The 20,883-nt window shown below is 41.7% G+C and overlaps 1 protein-coding gene across 1 annotated transcript; it reads left to right on the top strand.

Moving 5' to 3' along the window:
- Window positions 1-19,715: 19,715 nt before the first annotated feature.
- On the top strand, window positions 19,716-20,775 carry npvf (neuropeptide VF precursor). The gene is made up of 3 exons (XM_041053823.1): window positions 19,716-19,877; window positions 20,174-20,550; window positions 20,706-20,775. The coding sequence occupies exons 1-3, from the start codon at window positions 19,716-19,718 to the stop codon at window positions 20,773-20,775; spliced, it is 609 nt and encodes a 202-aa protein (XP_040909757.1).
- Window positions 20,776-20,883: the final 108 nt, after the last annotated feature.

Raw genomic sequence — 20,883 nt, 5'->3', positions numbered from 1 at the left:
TTATCCGGAAAGCCAAAATTACAGAAGGTTGTTTATTTTAGCTGAGGTTTGAGTTCCAAACTTTTCTTGTGCGATTAATATTGAAAGTGCTTCCAGCAATCTTGTATTGTAAAAGGAGACTGTCCTTAACAGAAAGGTCCCCTAATCTTAGCGAAGCAGTCATTTTAACCCTTTCCCAAAATCTAACCAAGTTGTGTGTGGGCCTGAACCTAACCAAACCTTAACTACAGAGTTGTCAGAAGGCACAGATAAATGATGTTGTCCTGTTGATGCTGTCAGTCAAGAGATACTGGACAAATGACGTCTTTTGTCATGTAATTTTTAGGACCTGTTGGGTGAAAGGCACTAAAAGGTGGTGGATAAAAGATGGATGAGGCCTCAAGTCTGCTTTTATTCAGGGAACACCCCACAGGACCGAGGGGGGAATGTGGCTCAAGAGCCGAAAAGGAAGACCCGTCTGATGATGGATCACGTTTCCCTCTCTCCTCTACTTCTCATCTTCTGTCTTCTGCTGTCCCTTTCCTTTCATCTTTAAAGTGCTGAGCCCAGGTGCAGAGAAAAAGATATGTTTAACTGTGTGTGTGTGTGTGTGTGTGTGTGTGTGTGTGTATGAGTGTGAGACACCCACAGAGAGGCAGAGAGGTGAATGAAAACATTCCTCACCTGTCGGCAGAGGAGCACGGTTCAGCTGACAGCTTATAAAGTGTGACCGCGGATCAGTTTGTTGCTCTTCGGGGTAATGGTTCAGCAGTCAAAGAACTGCGAGCCATAAACCTCAGAAAGGGAGGCTCTCGGGGAACGAGGAAGATTGAAGGAGGAGAGACAAGGGATGGGATGGTTACAGAGATAGAAGTGCAGATAAAGGAAGGCTGTTTATCTTCCAGTTCCAATTATTGAAAAACCACGGTTGCATCACACAGTTTTATGTGTTACACTTCATTATCTTTAGTACCTGGGCCACGTCGGAATCCATTTAGTTTCAAAATCCATCTGCAATATTCTTGAGAAATCTGAGAAATCATACATTAGTCATTACTGTGAACATGTTTAACCCCTGAGTCACTTTCTTTTTTTTTTTTTTTTACATTGTCATAATGAAGTCGTGTTGCCTGAAAGCAGCATGTTTCCTGGGAACAGATTTTCAATCTGTTTCGATCAGTGTGTTTTTACACTTGAACCACAATAACAGGAGTCTGCTGTATTTGCTGTATCCACAGCCACATTTCACATGATGCATGCTTTTGTCGGAGCCCAGAAAATCAACTTAAAGGTTATATATTGTTACAAATTGAAAATAATAAAACTCCCCTCCTCTCATCTTTCTCTAGGGGTTACCGGGCAGACAGGGTCCCTGGCTGCCATGTTACTCACTGGCCAATTAGTGCAGAATTTGAGTGTTGTAACGAGCCTTGGGGGAATAAATTGAGTTTGATTACAACACCTAAACCTTCCTGTCGCCCCCAGCCAGCACCCCAAATGTCTCACTGACAGCCAAGTCACAGCTGGGGACACCGGCATAAAATACAACAGCCCACACAGCCCTCTCTGTTCAGTACAACTTGTGAATGAACAGCCGGCGATGTAAAAACAAGGGGTGCAGTTTTTCCGATTTTTTTTTCAAGCATTGTTTGCATTTATTACAGTACTACGACGAAAAAATAAAATGTATCTTTCAGAACAAGAGGCTTATTGAGGGAGCTACAGACAGAAAGTGGAAGAGAGAGAAATATACAAAGCATAAGTGCCTGGTTTTTCCTACATGCCTGTTCGTGCTCGGGCCTTCATTTGGAATGCATGGCGTAAAAACCATAATAAACGGTGGGATTGAATCATTCAACAGTACTGATTTGCTTGGCCAAACACAGGCTTGGGGTTTATTTGTCTCTGTTGTAGTGAATCAGAGCCTGGGAGAGGGCTGGATTCAGTCATCCCTGTTAGAAACAGAATTCAAACAAACGCAGGGCTCCCACTATTTGGAGTGCTTTGTAAACAACATTGTAAAAATTGAGTGGATTGGCACCCCATCTGTGTGGGCTATGTGATTTTTTTTTTTTTTTTTAACCATCGTGACATGGTTCATGAGGTCTGGATTTGATTCAGTAAAAGTCCCTGATCAGACCACAGAAATAAGATGGAAAAGAATGAACTAGCAATTCTTGTCAAGTGCAGTTTTGGACATCAAGGCTAAAAGTAGGGCGTCCCAGCTTCTCAAAGTTTATCCACTTATAGCTCACACACACACACACACACAAACCACGTGGATTTGTCCCTTGGATGTGGCCCAAACTCCATCAAAACCCAGAAAAAGATCCAGCGGATCATCGGGGAACATTATGCCCTCAAAACGACTCGACCCGGCCACCTCAGATGTCATCATGTTCCACCGTAATCCCGATGTGATACCGGCACCAAAGGATTCTGTTGATGCCAATATTATCCTGAGTGTCAGCTCAGATCTGCCGTCAGCCCTCTCCTAATGCACAGTGACAGGAGCCCCACTGTGAGGACCCCACTCTGTCTTCTGATCGGGCAGCCAGATGGACAGCTCAGCAGCAGGAGGGGACCTGATATCAGTGTCAGCAATCAGATCTCACCCTCTGAGAGCTTGTATATGTGTTTGCCTATGTGTGTGTGTGTTTGTGTGTGTGTGTGTGTGGGAGAGAGAGAGAGAAAGAGCACAGTGCCAAGTGATTGTTGGGAGCATATGTGCTGACGGCGGCCAGAGTGTGTGTTGAAATGAAGATTAATGAATAAGAGACCTGAGTGTGTGTGTGTGTCTGTGTGCGTGTGTGTGTGGACAAGACTTAAGGGTCAGCAGACGTGTGTCACAGAGTGTAAAAACTTGAGCTTGTGTATACCTACCTACAGTGTGTGCCTGTGCTGGTTTGTGAGTGTGTGTGTGTGTGTTATACTGTATCTTTTAAGTTTTCACCACTTCTTTTCCCACAGCTGTGAGGTGCAGAGTGACATGAGAGAATTTCACAAAGCTTCACTATAACCTCACGATTCAACAAGTCTCCTTTTCTTCTGGGTGTGGCGTGTGTGAGTGTGTGTGTGTGTGTGTGTGTGTGTGTGTGTGTTTGTCTGTTTTGTCTGTGAAAAGAAAAGAAGAAAAAGAAGGAGATGATTATTTGCATGTGTGCATTTGTAACAATTTCGACATCAAACTCACTGACTGACAAGTGAAAAGTCCTGGCTGCTCCACATCTATCAACAAGCAAAAAGAAAAAATATGTTTCCCTGTCCGCAGATTAGAAATGATAGCTGTAGCTATAACTGTGATTTACACCTTACAAAGAATGAATCTGCATTAAAAGAAAATTACAGTGAAGCTTTTTTTTTATAACATTGCTGGCAGATGTCACTCTGAACAAACAGTAAATCAGAGTAATGCTGAATAACCCCTGAGGGAAGAAAAACATTGCTGCTCTGCAAAGCCAGAGAGCATAAACTGTAAATGCGTTGTAAAATTTAATCTCTTCCACAAATGTGTTGTTGGTACAGAAGTGCCGTTTGTATCATTTTATAAGGAACCATAACAAATAAAAGAATGATGTTTTTGGAATCGGATACCACAAGACAACATTTTCATGACCTCTGACCTTTGAACTACAAATGCTGCTGCTGTTTGCCTTTTTTTTTAATGGAGGTTTGGACTACAGACACTGTAATTTACTGTAGCTACTGTATTTTGCAGCATATTCACCACACCACTGATTCATTGTGACAGTTTTTACATGCACGCAGCACAGCTAATGATCACTTTTCCAAAGTTCTCATGCATTCCTGTTCACGATAGGAATCTGCAAAAAGACTTCTGTAGTAGTCATGGACCACTTTGCTTTAGACAGATGTTTTATAGCATCTAGCTTCATGTAGCTTCCCTTTTTATTTCTATCACAGTGCAGTGCGCTGATGACAAGTCATTGACAGATGTACTGTTTGCATTTTCTAATACGACCACTGACTCTGCTAAGTTTTTGTTTGCTCAGTTCTCACAGCAGACCTGAAGCTCCACACTGTGAAATTCCTCTTTTTAACCAACATTTTTGTGAATGAAACGTTCACACAAACAAAGCAAAACAGGCAGCGTTATAGGGTAATTTTAGGGGTATTGATTGTGCTAATGATTAAACCTCACCTCCTTGTGAAAATATGGTGTTCAGGATTTACAACACGTTTGTGGAGTTAAAGGGGTTTGGTGAATCCACTGAAAAAGATAAGAGATTGATGTTTTTGGAAGAGCCTCGAGTTAAGAGCCTCAACCAAAGATGAGGCAGGCTACAAGCAAACAAGCTCACTTCTTTCTAACTCCACACCCCCACTTTATTTTTTATTCCAAACTTGAAGGCTTCAGCCACACATATGGAATGCAGTACTACTCCTCAAGACCTATAAGCAGATGTGTTCAATGTGTAAAATCAGCGGAGTTTACTTTCAGAGGAGGAAGGACCTACACTAGAAGAACGTTTGCAGGGATGTAAAACAACAAAAACTAAATTTCTAGTCATACAGAAGTCGTCCTTCAATTATGAGTCAGTCTTTTTGTGGAAGTGAAATTTAAACAACAGTGTCGACAGCTATAAGCCAGAAATGAAATACTGTTGGTTGTGTTTATGTGATGTGACTGTTGTGTGCTGCACCCACAATAAATACACACTACCACTGATTAATATTACAACCTCTACAAGACAGTTTGTCTCAAATGACAAAAGACAGTAAACCGAGACAAGAGCAAAAACAAATAGGCAACACCAAAGACATAAATAGCAGGACATCAACACTCACAGTAAGACACTGACAAAAGCCTTTTGAGGGTTGGAGCCACGCAACATAATTATGAAGTACAGATGTATTTGTCAAACTTTCCCCACCCCTCCCCTCCCTCATGTGTTTGATGGGAAGTCTGTGTGTGTGTTTTTGTGTGTTTGCCTCTAAGAGCTGTGTGTTTGCTCTCTCGTCAGCTGCAGCATTGATAGATGTGACAGGTCCAAGCAGGGAGAGAGGGAATCTGCCCTTTTCAGCGTCAGATGGCTCTATTGAGCGGAAGCAAGGGAATGCCAGTCTCCCCCACCCCACCCTCCACCATCCCATCCTGCCTTTCTGCCCTTCCAGTCAAGCGGAAGAAATCGGAAGTCCACTCTCAGACAAGGAGCCAACACTAGTTTAGATGCTGGTTCACATTTACTATGGAAGCTGTCAACACTTCAGGCCTCAGGTTGAAAAGTAAATCACGCCCAGCGCAGTCAAGTCAGATTTGGTTGTCATTGTTTTCGTCACTCACTGGCCAAACACGACGTCTTCTTTCTGCTGTTGCCTGAGAGATAATCTATCTGTTGCTTTCATTTTTCTTTCATCCTTTTTTTTTCACTTTGCGTCTTTATTCATCTGTCTGCCTTTCCCTCTATCTGTCAATCCATCCATTTATCTGGCAGCATCTGTCATTTCTCTTGTCACTTAAACCATCCGTCCATTAGACTATCCGTCTTTCAAACTACACACTCATCTACTTTTCTGTGCATTCCCCATTCATTCATCTGTCCGTCCTGTCTTTTGTGCGCGGTGACGCTGTTGTGGCTGCCGCTGTGATCTCGACTTCTTTCTGCAGAGTTATGGTGACAGATTTGAAGTAGAAAATAGCTCAGCTGACAAGACACTCACGTGCTTTGGTGCGAGGCCAAACACACCTGTGTGCCTGACAACACACAAACACACAAAGAAACATGCTGTTTCCCATGACCTTGTGTACCTGTTTCCACCTCACATGCCAGGTGAGCTACTACTTACTCTCTCACACACACAGAGTGGAGGATTTCAGTAAACAGGTTGTGTAATTTCTGTGAAATGAATCGCTAGCCGGGTGAGCTAAGTGAATAGGGAGGGTGAATTTACTGTGTGTGTGTGACAAAGAGAGAAAGTGCGTGTGTGTGAATGCATACATTGGTTTGACAGGGGGTTAGAAGCCAGGGGCCTCGCTCGGTCTCTCTCTTCAGTGAGTGAGTGAAATACAGGCCTGGTTGTCAAGGTGACAGGCCCTGACAGCACACTCCAACTAAACCGTCAACAGCCTTTCATCAGGGAAATAGAACACACACACGAAACACACACACAGATCTCCATCCCTTTCTTCCCTACTCCCTCCACGCTGGACTACTTTTCCCTGAATGCTTGTTCTCTGATATTTTTTTTTGTTCTGTTTTCCAAATTTCTATTTCCAAATTCTCCACTTGAATCTGACGCTTGTGTCTGCATATCTTCCAACTGCGTGTTCATACTTGGTAGCCGCTCTTCGCACTCTCCGATCAACTTCCCTCATGCTCAGGCAAGTTTACAACACTCAGAGCATTTGAGGTGTATTTGGATTTGCCTGTGCAAAGCAACCGGGTGGTGCAATTTTACCATTTGTCCATTCGAAGGCCAGGTGTTGACAGATGAGAAAGCTAAGTGAGAAATCATACAGCAAAGGGATGTAAAGAAATGAGAGGTGGGATGGAGGGAAGAGGAATATGGGGAGTGACTGAGGATAATTTATTATTCTAATGTTTTGTCTTTCAGTCATTTCTATGTGCCCGTCCCGGTCTGCTCAGACATCAGTCTGTCACTCTCCTTGCACCGGCGCTCTTTATCTTTGGTTTCTTTATCTCTGGTTTCTTTGGTTTGTCTGTTTGTTTGACAGCTGAGAGGTCTGCCACCATGCCGTACCTGTCAAAGCCTGTCACAAACCTCTTTCTGCCCTGCGGGTACACACTCACACTCACACACACACACACAGAACATTAGACAGAGAGAAAGAGATGGAGGTGGAGGAAGAGCCTTTCTGAATGATTGTGCAGGCACGATAGATAAATACCTGACAAATCATCTAATCAAGCGTTGATTTTTAGACTGTCCACAGAGCATCCTTGTTGCTGCAAATTCAGTTCTGTTAGCCTGCATATCAAATACACAACTGTCACCACAATGGCCAATGGATCCATCTCTCCTGACCCGCTTCCCGTTGACCACCAATAAGACGTTGGTGGCTCACTTTCACAGTCAGAAATGAAATTCCAGGCACACTGGCAATAAGGACGCACACCAACTGATAGAAATCACCTGCACGTGATTTGAAAAACAGAGGTGTGTCCTCACAAAGGACATGACCCGTCAGATGATCACCATTATCCTCAGTGAAGAAATTTAATATGAACAAACTGAATTACTTTGCTTACCAACCGTTTGAACGCTCCCCAGTCTAGTTTTGGCTCCTTTAAATGTTAATGACATAAATTAATTGTTTGACTTTGTCTACGGCTGCCGTCATCATGTGTCCCTCTGTTTCATTGAAAAATTAAGTGAAATGAAATGAAACACTCAACATTTTGCTTGCAACCTCTTGCTTGCAAACTAATTCATTACATAATAAACACTGAAGGTATAAAGATCAGCTGATCTGCTATGGCTGATGGAACGCCATTTCATTTGTAGCTCTGCATCTGGTTTCATGTTTAAAGTAACAGATTATTTGCCAATGCATGTATTTGTTAGTTCACAGTTCCTATGTTAACATATAACCTCTGACCACTTAAAGGCCACCTGAGCCCCCGGGGGGTGAGCTGTGTCAGCCTTTGGGAATCGGCTGACTGAGAGACTCCTTCATTAATCTGAGGCCTCTGACAACTGTCTGTCAGCAGCTGAGGGGGATTTCCACACTTTCAGTCACTGGTTGTGTTTGAGAACAAAACCACTCATTAGTGCAAGGCATAAATTTTGACACGGGATCTCTCATCATTGACTGGCTTGACATCCAGTGTCTCTGAGTTAACTCAGGTGTTTCCCTGTCTGCAATATAGTCGCACGCTCGCAATTTAACAGCAGACGGATGCACAGCTGCACGCACCTATAGGTATACAATCCTCACTTTAGACTCAGAAACCTACCTTTACAAACCTGTCTGCACAATCACCGAATGTAAACAGTCAGTGACAACAAATAGTGGATACACAAAAGCTTTGAGCTCACAGTGTTGACACTTAAATAAGAGAATCTGTGGTGAGCAAACGCCGACATGTTGTCATCATATCTAATAGAGTTTAACAACAGCTGCTGATGACAGGCAAGTGTTGGTCTATGAGTTTGTCTTGGGTTAGATTGTTGTGTCTTTTGACTGTGATGTGTGGCTAGTTGCTAGCTAGCTATGAACCCTGTCTGTCTGCCATTTGGTGCTGGGCAGATAACTTACAGTTGGTTCAACTCAGCCTTTTGGTAAAGTCAGCCGCCTGCTATGGCTGAGAAATGAGACTGATCCGTGAACCAAAACTGTAAAGTCGGGGGGGGGGGGGGGGGGGGGGGGGCATTAAATCAAAAGTGTGCTGAAAGACATTAAAATACTCCATAGATTTGAGGCACATTGTTCACTGTGACTTCACTGATAATTCTCTGTGAGTTTGTGACTAAAAGCAACCTCTTCCACATAGTAAATAGTGATTTAATCCACTGCTGAATAAAAATACTGGAAACTACAAGCTTAAAGTTCAGCATCTGTGTCCATAAGCATAAAACTCCAACAGTGGTTTTCCCTCAAAGAGACAAATTGAGGAGACTATTCATTATTTGAATGGGTAATCCCCTAGTTCAGTGCTAAAAGATGAACATTATATGTGTTCACAGATCGCATGATTGCATGTTTGTAATGTGTATCTGTGGCATGCAGGCCTACTGCATATATATATATATCCCTTTGCATGCTTATGGGTGTCAGTGTGGGTTTGCTTCCATGTGGGTTCAATGCTCCACTTGCACATCCCAAACTTAGATTCTTGAGATGCTCTCTCTTTCTGGCTGCTTTACTGTCATGCTATGGCGTGGCATGAGCTCATTGCATGAATATTCACCATGCTAAAGTACAGACTTGTCATAGCTGGGGGGAGATGTGTATCTCCATAAATCTAACACATTTCTGCACTCAAACCATGCCAGATTTCCTAAGCAGTACACACAAGATGAAACAAAAGTCAAAAGCTTCTGCTCTCAGTGTGTCTTAATTTTTCTCTCACGCCTCTCTTTGTTCCATTTTCCACTGCATGATGAATGGCCACTGTTATGTTGCAGTGTGTGTGCATCTGTGCTTGCGTGCTATATGTAAAGATGTTTGCATGCATCCACACTCCCTTTCTGCTGTCCTGTCCCCCCGCTGTTGTAACAGTTGCTCTCCTTTCACCATTGTTGCTCAGAAAAACATCACACATGTTCTCATTCCCAATGTAGGAGGCTTACGCAGCCTCAAACGTCTGATTCGGTCACCCCCCCCCCCCCCCCCAATGTATCGGCTCATCTTCATTCATATTTTCATACCCTGATTCTACTATTATGCTGATTTCAGACTACCGTCCTGCTGTATTTTGGAACTCTGGGGGTCCTGGAGGTACAGGAGGTCCCCTCTCCCACTCACTCTCACCAAGAGCAGATGGCCCTGGCTGGGCTGGACTGCGTGAATGAGCCCCTATTGTCTCTGGATGTAGCGTAGCCGCCTAGCCCAGATGGCTTTTGTACCTTTTGTGTCTATGCTGACTTTCTGTAGAGTGAGAGAGTGTGCGCTGTCTGCTCCAGTGGGTGGTAGCCCTCTGCTCGCTTTCATTACCCTCTCTCACTCACTGTTGCTTTGTCTCTTTCTCTCTTGTTTCTCAAAGTGTCAATTCGGTTCAAGTCAAATGAGCTTTATTGGCGTGACAGAGAAGAAATGCTGCCAAAACATTTAAATATATGCTACAAGTGGAGCCCAGCTTTATCATGTATAGCCAAAAGTATGTGGACACCCAACACACTCACATTTAGCAAAGGTAGGATGTGGTGTTTGAACCTCGTTCTGTGCATCAGGCCACTGTCATGTTGAAAAAGAAAAGGGTCTTTCCACAAACTGTTGAAACATCAAAAAAAAAAAAAAGTCCCACTGATAAAGACCATGTGATAAGATTGAGTTCGGAATTGTTTGCCAAAGCATCATATACTTCACAGAAATCCAGAAATTATTTAATCAGCAATCAGTAAATGCTAACGGTATGCTCCTTTTGCATGTGATTGTGTGTTCATATGTGTTCGTGCACAGCCGTCTAAACATGCTGTTTTGCTTAGGGCGTTTTGTGGAATTCGGTATTTGTGGTAGTGGTTGCATGTTTTGCTGTTTAAAGCTGCATTTTTCCCATGCTCTGGCTTAGTGTCAAAAACCACACACGCACAAATGCAGATACACAGACACATATCTCTTGCTAGCCGGTTCAGTCGTATGTCCCCAGAGCAATAGGCGATGGTTTAGGTGTTGAAGGCTTTGGGGGATTATAGATGGTGATCAGTAGGTATCTATTAGGGACTCCAGCACTGTGCCATCAAATTCTATGAGGTGCATGTGTGTGTACTTGTACTTCTGTCTTTGTGAGGACCTGCTTGAGTTATAGACCTCATGGAGTGAGGACATTTTGACCAGTCCTCACTTTACGTCACACCTTCAAAAGGGCTGTTTGAGATTTGTTGGGGTTAGGCATTTATATGTGATGGTTAAGATTAACGTAAGGGGCTACGGGATGCACTGTGTTAGTGAGTGTCCTCACAAAGATAGAAGTATAAGAGTGTGTGTGTGTGTGTGTGTGTGTGTGTGTGTGCGTGTGTGTGTGTGTGTGTGTCATCTTCACCAAACCGCAAAAAGTCACATCAGTGCACCACCTCGCTGCTCTGCTCATTTCCATGTAACAGCTAATTTACTGGTCAAATCAAGTCAGATGTCTAATGAATATACACATCTATGCTAACACAGACCTAGAACGACCCCTCACTCTCTAACACGCAGACACGTGGCCATTAGCGTGCACTGATCTCGTCACAGGGAGACATCATGCGTTCCTTCATGCCCTCAGGGGCCCCCACAGCACAATGCCAGGCTTCAGAACGTTGCCTAAATCCCCACAAGAGACAGTCGGCCTGTCTGCCCGGCAGACTGGCACTTCTGCAGACTGTATTTACAACAACCTCTGGAAGAGAAGGATCTGATTACCACTAGGAATATATACAACACATCAATCAGCAGGCAGGCTGGAAGGGAGAGAGACAACAAGAGGAAAACACACAGACAGAGAGAGAGAGAGAGAGAGAGAGAGAGAGAGAGAGAGAGAGAGAGAGAGAGAGAGAGAGAGAGAGAGAGAGAGAAATGAGTATTGTTCAATGTTGTGGTTTTATTGGTGCTCTTAAAACCTTTGCACACACAAATGCAGACATGCATACAAGCGCACACACACACAAACACACACATACACACACAGACACTCTCACGGTTTTTCTGGCAGGGGATGTGGGTCCAGAGAGCAGTCTGGTGTTTCAGTTTCAATCTTGCCCTCAGACCAGATCAAATGCACCAGTCGGCAACTAAAGATGATGTCACTATCCCACAGCTGTCCCTACCACTCAGTGCTGCACTACACTGTGTGTGCGTGTCTGTCTGTGTGTGTGTGTGGATGTGTGTGAAAACCTCTACTGAGGTCAAATTGGACTCTCTCCCTGTCTCCCTCTCTTCTTTCAAAACTCTGGGGATTCTATAGGCCGTGCTGAAAGCTATGGTCCGGGATCGAGTTCCCTCTGTGTGTACGTGAGACACACACCCACGCACACAAACACACACATATACATACTGTATACTCCAATTCTAGCTGCCGGGAATGGCATGAGAAGAGAGTGGGAAAGGGAGGGAGAAGTGTGGGGATGCTTTTACAGCAGAACTATCACAAACCATCAGAGGATAACAGTATTTTATTCACACATAACTGAGCATGTGCACACATGGAAACGGAGAGAAACTCAATACGGACAGTGTCGTACTTGAGTGCTGTTTTGAAGTGCGTGCGCCTCTCTCATTCTGTTTTGTCAAACTTAATACCTTTTCTCTTCTGTTTCAAAGCAATTTACCTGCTTTCACCTCAAAAAGAAAAGGCTCAACGATTGCCATTATGATCATGCTGATAAATTACACAATGGTGAATCACTATTAAAATTAAAACACATTTTCACACTTTTCTAACATTTTGTATCCCTACACTAGAAGAACATTTCCTAATTTGCTAAATTTTTCAAAAACAGGTCAGAAACGTATTTAGTCCTCAGGCTTCTTTGGACATAGTTTGTCTGTTTAAACTAATGAATGAAGCATGGACGTCTCTGCTTACTCTCTGATTCTAATGTAAAATCCACAAAATTTTAGAAATCAATTAGATTCATAAAAAATAACTGCAAGACAAGTTAAGACTTTCCTCTCTGTTCTTTCCATCTATTCTCTTATATCTCTTTATGCTACATCATCATATTGATGAATTGTATTGTAAAAACCCTGGATAAACAACACGACTATACAGCCTTGTTAGTTAATGAAAGGTTTCTGGAAAGTTACTAAACTGTGGGGGGATGATCCACACAAAACAGATAATCTGCCATCATCAGTGACAATAATGATATGATGCATGTTCTATATGCAATATTAAGTCCTTTAAAAGCTGACTGCTCATCTTTAAATATTTCTTTAAATTCCACAATTACACAATTTCCTTAGTAGGACCTGTGTTTGTGAAAATGATTTTTTTTTTCTCACACTTAAGCCTTATATTATTATATCATACAAAAACATTAATTCAATGAAAGTGTAACATCATTTCTGAAAAAATATTTCAAATGTCCAACAAGGTAGCACGAAGAGAAAGAGAAGGAGATTACGTACAGTCATTCACTAGCATAACAGCAAAACAGCGCATTTAATATAGCATAACTACTTAATGCTCTTTATTTATGGAGGTTAACACGACAAAGGTTGAAAGCTTCCTGGAAGTGAAACATGAGTGTTCATGCTGTAACTGTACACAGCTAAGTGCATGCACTTCAATATTTGTATTTAAGTCATTTTTTTTGAGTGGAGGACTTTTAGAGGGCTGTTATATTATATCTGCTGTGATTTAATTAAGGGGTTTGTGTGCTTCTCTCACCACTAGGGTGTACAGTACATACACTGACACACACTCTGGTGTAACTCAAGCAGTGTGGCACAAAATAGAGCTTCAATTTTGGCATTACTTAACATTGCAGTAGATTTATTTTGCCTTAGTTGGTGTACGAGCTGAAGGTCACATTCGGCAACGTGTGGAAGAGATTTCTTTTTTTAAATAAATTGCTTTATACTATTTTTGTCAAATAATAATGCAGTTGTCTCAGATTTAAGTGCCATACCTTTATCAAAGGCCATTAAAAAGTGTTATCACGCACTATATGAGGCTCCTCATGCTTATTGTCAACCAAGGCCCTTTTCTTTGATGTGTCAAGTCTGACCTCCACACCTCAGTTTTTCTGAAGACAAAGACACATTGAGAAATGATCCAAACAACTATTACAAAGAAGAGAGATATTCCTTTGAAATCAAATTCTGGTATTTCTTCCTTTTATGTCTTTGTCTAAGCCTCCTCCTTCTCTAACACTCAACATCAAGCGATAAATAAATCAGGGCAGCACATGCTTCCTATCTCTGTATGAAAGTCTCATGTATTCAATTAGTGATAATGTTGAACAGTTGCATCATTATGGTCAGAGTGGGGACAACAATTTCTGAATTCTTGGATAGAAAAAACTAGTTTTACTTGAATCTGACTTTTTCCACGTGGCAAATTACAAGTGGCTTGGATAAGAACAAATTATGCTTTTTGGAATAAAACAAATCAGATCTTTGCTTGTTCGAAAACACAGCTTTCCCCACTCCCTCTTCCCTCCCTGCTTCGCTTTAGGCGCTGTGCAGGGTTCAGCTGCATGGTGGGGAGGGGTCAGAGGTCATAGTGTAGCTCTCCATGTGGGTGTCTAAGATGACTTTTGACCCTCTCTGACCCGCTGAACAGCAGCCAAACTGGTCATCTAACTGGGAGCAGAGAGAATTCCCAAAGGTCAGGAAAAACAGTGTCTTCTCAGCCTCTTTATCTACTGAGAAGATTATTTTCTGTTTCCTTTTCTCTCTTTCTCCCTTTTTCGCTTTATTCCCCCTCATCACCGTAACAGCTCAAAAACTATTTACAAAACCTAAGCCCATAATTTGGTGTCAAGAGTAAAGTAAAAGATGCTTATTTTCTTATAGACACCAGTGTCTTTGGGAATTTATGCACCAGGCTTTTAAGAGGTTTCCAGGGCCCAGGGATCATGAAACTCACTCAGCAGATAAATGACCATGTAAACATTCAAATCAAGTAGGAGAAAAGAAAACAACAAAATGACACGGACTTGTTTTTTTTTTCCACCCCAAACAGCAGGAATTTCTAAATCTTGTTCCACATTAATGTCTTGTTATTGGACCAATTCTACTATATATTCTTCAATACTTTATATTTTATTTATTTCAGTTTTTCAGTAAAACATCTTCTCACTCTGACCTACGTTGTTTTTTTTTGTTTTTTTTGTTTTTTTTTAATCACTGCATTTTTGCTTCATGCTGTATTTTATTGCTGAAACTCAATCTTTCATCTTTTCCATCATCCGTGTGCTGTTTATCTCTTTACACTTGAACGGACCTTTAGCGCTCATGTTTGGGAAAAGTAATATATCTTTTAATGAAAACAAGATAAAACATATGCTGTGGCATATTTTTCAACCAACCCAACACTTCTTACACATTCACACACACACTCCTCTCCTAGGGCCCCTCTTCCTCCCTTCATCCTTCCCACCCCCCCACCCCCTCCCTCCCCCACTCTCTCTCATCAAGGGTCATTTGCTCAGTTTCCTGACTGCCTCTCTTGGCTCCTCCTCTGCATCTCTGATTGGCGAATTTTCACTAGAATCTGATTGGTCACTGATTTTGGCACCTCCCCCCTGTCAAGTGTCCTGAAAATACCTCCCATTTTTTGAAGACACTCCTTCTTTCCTCTGGGATGGCTTCCTCCTGTGACGCTCCACCTCTTCTCCGGTGCTCCTCCTCCTCCTTTACAAAAAGACAACAAATGTGTTAGAGTGCCACCTGGTGGACTACATCTCTCACACTGTGTTCCATGCTGCTTAATTACTCACACTGCTCTGCACTAAATAAATCACCTCAACCAAAGACCTAAACTGAAGTGATAAAAGAATGATTACGAAATTGAGAAAGTGTAGTTTAAGTTATAGAAACAGACAAGCAGCTGCTACAAACAAATCTGTAAACTCTGGATTTCATCAATCAAACCTAGTGTGCCATCTAGTGGTTTCATAAAGGATCTACCAAAACAGCCACAGAAAATCCTAAGTAAAACATGGGCAAAAACAAGAAAAACAAATAAACTAAAAAATATTATCAGCATTTACTATTGAACAATAAAGGCACAAATTTAGAACAGAAAATCTTTGTAAATCAAATCCTGGCAGAATGAATACTGTCACAGATTTAACTATAAAGACAATTAAGATTGTTGAATTCTCCCTTTAAAATTTCTATTTCTTTTTTTTTTTTTTTTTTTTTTTACAGTAGTAAAGCAGCCAGCAAATTAGAAAATTATGTTATCAAATAAAAACATATTTCTTCAAAATGTCTGTGGATAAAATCATGAAAAGAACATGACCCCCAAATTGGAAATACAAGGTTTGCAATGAACTGTGACAAAATGTAAAACTTTCTGTTCATTCTGTTCATTCGAAGGATAAATCTGACAATACTTTCTAATCGTTAACAAACTCAGTGAAAAAAACAACAATGAACCGATTCCACTAGCAAGTGTCATTCAAAAACTTTTAAATACACATCAGTGAGACACATCGGGGCACTAGTTGACATGTTGCTTCATTATGATGAACATGGGACTGTAGTTTATTTTGAGGTAATCCCACGTATGTTAAAATAGTCCTCCACAAATCCACTATTTAGCCTTTTTTTTTAGGAAAAAAGAAAAGGATTTTTAGGAAAAGGCTGAGCCATTTTTAAAAATGAAAGTACATTAATAAATGACCTATACTGGATATATCCAAACCATTTTCAAAGATTTGTGTCTTCAGCTGGAACAAATAGGGTTGGGATGGAGAGCCACTGACATTATGGGCAGGCATAAGTCAAACACAGACCAATACATTGGTTTTGGTCTTGTCTTGAGTTTTGTTGGCAATAACAAAAACATAGAACATTGTCAGCGTGGTCTTTTAAGTAATATCATGTCTTGTCCTGTTTTTCTACAGTTTCACAACCTGTCATAGGAGGGAAACTAACCCAGGTAATTTATTGTCTTTTCCTGAGCTGATTTCAGTGTGGGAGGGGTTGGCAGATTCTGCTTACAGCCTCAAAAATGTTCAGGCCTCTGAGCGTGTAACAGGTTAAATACTTTAACATAAAACCCTGTCTGTCTTCCAGTGGAAAGACATAAAAGTACCACTTTGTGTCTATGTCCACTTCCGTCTCTTGGACCTTTTGGAAGCTCAAAGTTTTAATTCTGAGGCTCTTTTTTTTTTTTAATTGGGCGCAGTTTTGTGAGAGACGTGGATCGATCATCATTAGCTACAATCACAACAACACAGCTCAGAATCACACTGGCCACACATACAGTGCTGCAGTATGTCTGCTGTCTGCCCGGCGTCAGGGCCTCTTGCCATACATCATAATGCAGTGATACCGCAGAAATGGATTTGATCATTGATAAAACTATAACCCGTCACAAGGGCTTGATGAATGTGTCTCCTGGTTGAGTGTGCGGGCATGTAAAGTGTTGTGATGATGACCCTGCTGATGTCTAAGTGAGGGGGAAGATAAAACTGGACATAAATCAGCTCATCGGGGGGATAACAGCACATTCCCACAAATCATCCTGGGAATTTGAGGGTGTCCCAGTACTGGAGAGGAATTCTGGGAACGCTGCCAGATCCCAGACACAGGGAGACAGGCCAGGATCAACAGTGTCATTGTTTCGCCCTGCTTCCTGTTTCTGTCCATTTTCGTCTCTTCGTCGGATCCACCTGTATTTACTTTCGCCTCTGTCAGTTTTCCTTCTTGATTAGTTTTCCTGAAGTACACAAAAAATTATTTATAGGGCAGACAGATGAATATTTCATGTCTGCATGTCTCATATACAGAATATACAAGTATATGAAACATGAATGTAAGTTTGGTCAAAAAAAAAAAACATTATTTATGGAAGGCTGAGGTGTACTAAATCAAATCTGCAGAGCTGTATTTCAGTCAAGAAGACACCGTCTGTTTTCAAGCAAGTGGACTGCATGGAGAGGCAGAGAGGAGGGGAGGGACAGGAGGCCAAAAGCAGGAAAATGGAAAGATGAAAAGGCCGCCGGGGTGGCGAGGGATGCACATTAAAAACATTAAGAAGAGAGAATTACATTGGCAGAGAACAAGGTCTTTGAGGGAGTGCTCAGAGAGCTCGGTTAAAGAACAAAGGGAGAGCTTGAAGTATAGGGAAGCCCTCTGCGGATAAGACTCTGGATAAGTGTCGGAGACAGCATCGTAAATCCCAAGCCCCATAGTCTGCAAGCTGGGGCCAGGGTCAGAGAGGGAGAGCACAAAGAGAAGGGCTGAGGAGAGGTGGGAGGTGATAATACAGAAAGATAGACTGAAACCATAGCCATAAAAAACATCTTAAGGTTGGTACTGAATCACTAAAACCAGATGCTTTTCCTCTGAGACACTTTTAGCTGCTGTGTTAACTGCTTTCTGTGCTTGGAGGTGGGACTGGACATGGCAACATGGCAAATGGCAACAATGTCAGGGTCATGACGCATGGATCAAATTAAAGTTCCCCGAGGGTTGTCATTATCACCCTGTGTCTCGCACCAGGCATTCCTCACATTCTGTCTGCTTGGGGATGCATATATACCTCCAGTGAGTCATTTGTGCGTCTAAACACACTATCGACACCTTCAAAACAGGACTGGTGGGTGACGTCATCCCCACTCCTGTGTTGCAAATACTTGTCGAAGCTGAATTGTCCAATGGTTGCTAGACACAGGAGCTTTACTGAATAAATGACAGGTAAAACAAACATATAGAGGGAAAGAATACCTCGTCTCACCTGTTATGACAATCATAACCCTTTGACATGCTAGCTCCTGTAAATCCACAGAACAGAGAGCAGTTTCTGTTGCTCCTCTGCACAAATTAAATTACACAAATTAAAGGGGCACTCCACCAACTTCACACGTAAAGATCACTTTACTTTTCATGCCTGTGGAGTAGTCACGGGAGGTCTTTGCCAGGTCTGGGAAAATAATCCTGATGATGTCCTCAGTTATCTCATGTTGGGCTTGGAGACTAAAAATTTATAACATTAAAGTCTGTGTAATCAAGCAGGGGTTGAAAGATGTGGGTGTTTACCAGACAGTGAGGATCTAATAGAAAAGACACCATGGAGCAGTATTATTGGATGTGTAGGACCCAGTGTTTTTGGAGATTAACTGCAATTACAGACTCAGTCAGGACATCTTGCATCAATTTGTCTGTCTTTTGCAAGCTACCCAGCTTCATGGAAGTGCAATGCTAAATCACTGAATTGCAGCGCTAAAGAGACACCACATCCACTGATAAAAATAATCCTCAACAAATGCACTAATTGCTCTTGCCTTAGGAATATTGAAAGATGGACTAATGCACTGTTTTGGTCTTTCATGGGCATTGCTAACAAAAACAGAAATATACAATTATCATCTGCCTGGTCCCTACTCATCCTGATACTTATCCTGCCAGGCGATGTTAAATTTTCTACATCCATCACTGCAGTTTGAGCCTGAAGCAGAATTTTACAGCCTCCCACTGAAATTGTCTTGTACAATAAATTATCCCGGCTAGTTTCACCTGATGACAGGTTTTTAAAAAAATCACCATATATTATTCTATATTATTTATAAAACTATGCTGGTGATATTCAACATTTTTCTTAATGTTATCACAAAAAGAGAATTAGGGTCAAACAACAAAAACATCCTACACTTACAATAATGCACACGTCAAACATTTCACTTTGTTTTTCTCTAGCCTTCACATATCTATACCGTTCCTGTTGTAACTTTATCATTTTCCATTGTGACCACTGAATATTATGTGAGGATTTAATTAACTGTAAGCACTGTCCAAGAGCATGCTGATAAAACTTAACTGGTAATCACAACAAAGTTGTTCAGCTCCACTAAATGTTTCAAATGACATGCTGAAAAAGGAAATGAGAAGCATCAACGTGTGTAACTGTCGCTTTAGTGCTGCTGATCTTGTTTCTGTCCATCAGTCCATTAAAACACCAGCTCATCATTGTAGACAAGAACTTCTTCATGATTGACACAACCAACCCAGAAGTAATTAGTTAAGGTTGCAGAAAAAAGGAAGACAACACCGGTTGAATCGGACACAACAAGTTATATCACATATGTTGAATATGAATGCTAGTGCCATTCACAGTTTCCATTGAACACACTGTTTCTGCTTTAACAACAAAAAAATCCTGAATGGTTCATTGAGCAGCCCAATTAGGACACACATAGCTTTTCAAGTATATTCTTCAGAGCTGGGTGATTATTGAGCCAGGAATTTGTTTAGTATGAATGAAGCTGAGGCTTATGTGTGTCAGTTTGTACACACGGTACACACACACACACACACACACACACAGGTGACGTATGTTTGCAGGAGTCTTTAATAGCAGGGGACAGTGTGGTCTGTAGGAAATAAGGAATGTGTCCTGGTAGTGTCCTGAGAGAAGATGTCTCCTGCAGTGAACATGTTGACCACAATGTTTCTGTCAGTGCTGCTGATGCTGGGAGGCCTGGGAGGGGCAGCAGCATCTGACCTCCAGGTCTACGGGAAATCAATTCACAAAGATAAAACTTTGCTGAGCAGCCAAGATGGAAGACACACTGCCAGAAAACAGCCGCACCAACAGGTAAGAATCATTTAATAATCCAGACTGAGATTTTTATATTTATATTTACCTTAACTCATTTTGATAAGGTTTTCTTTTCTCTTGAAATGTATAAAATTATTATTATATGTGATTAAACTTATGTTAATTAGTAAAAAATTTAGGCTGCAACTAATGATTATTTTCACTAATTATTTAATTGAATAAAATGAGGAAAAAAGTAAAAAATGTCCATTATAATCATTTATTATAGCAAAAAATACATATTAAAAAAATCTTTAAATGGACTGGTCCAGACAACATGTTTCTCTTTTCAGACAAAAGGTGAAATCCGCAGGAGTTTGGATCTCGAGAGCTTCAACGTGCACGTGACCCCGACCACCAGCAAAATCAGCCTCCCGACCATCATCAAGCTCTACCCACCCGTCGCCAAACCTCTCCACCTGCATGCCAACATGCCCATGCGCTTTGGAAGAGAGAGCGATCCTAGTGATGACAGGGCACCAAACTCTAACCCCAACATGCCCCAGAGGTTTGGGCGGTCCTGGGAGGTGATTCAGATGTGTGCTGAGTGTCCTCGTGTCCGAGAAGCTCCAGACCCAGTGCTGCCCCAGAGGTTTGGGAGAAACAGTCTTTACTGGAGCCTTCTAGGGACTCTGAACAATGAAGAGTTGTTGAACACTGGCTTGCACTGGTAGGCAACTCTTGAGGGGAAGGGTGTCCCATAATGCATTTGGCAAAAGAAAAGATCACCAGTCTATCACTGGACTGGTGTCTTTATTCTAAAAATCCAAATGTCTTGACTTGTCTGTGAGCTCTGTTTATGCAAACTGTATTTTCTTCTCATAGGGCAGAAGATTTTGATTTTACAACCAGCTCAGAAGAAGTGGAGGTGGAAGAAAAAACCTTTAAAGGATGAAGAGGGGTCTAAAGGTGTAAAATGAGTTCTACTGTAGCATGTAAATATCAACATATAATGTTTTTACTGTAAAGACAAAACGTATAAAGTTAGATGTTAAAAAATCCA

Source organism: Toxotes jaculatrix, chromosome 13 (genome assembly GCF_017976425.1).
Source record: "Toxotes jaculatrix isolate fToxJac2 chromosome 13, fToxJac2.pri, whole genome shotgun sequence".
Taxonomy (NCBI): domain Eukaryota; kingdom Metazoa; phylum Chordata; class Actinopteri; family Toxotidae; genus Toxotes; species Toxotes jaculatrix.
This window is presented reverse-complemented; position numbering and strand designations above follow the sequence as displayed.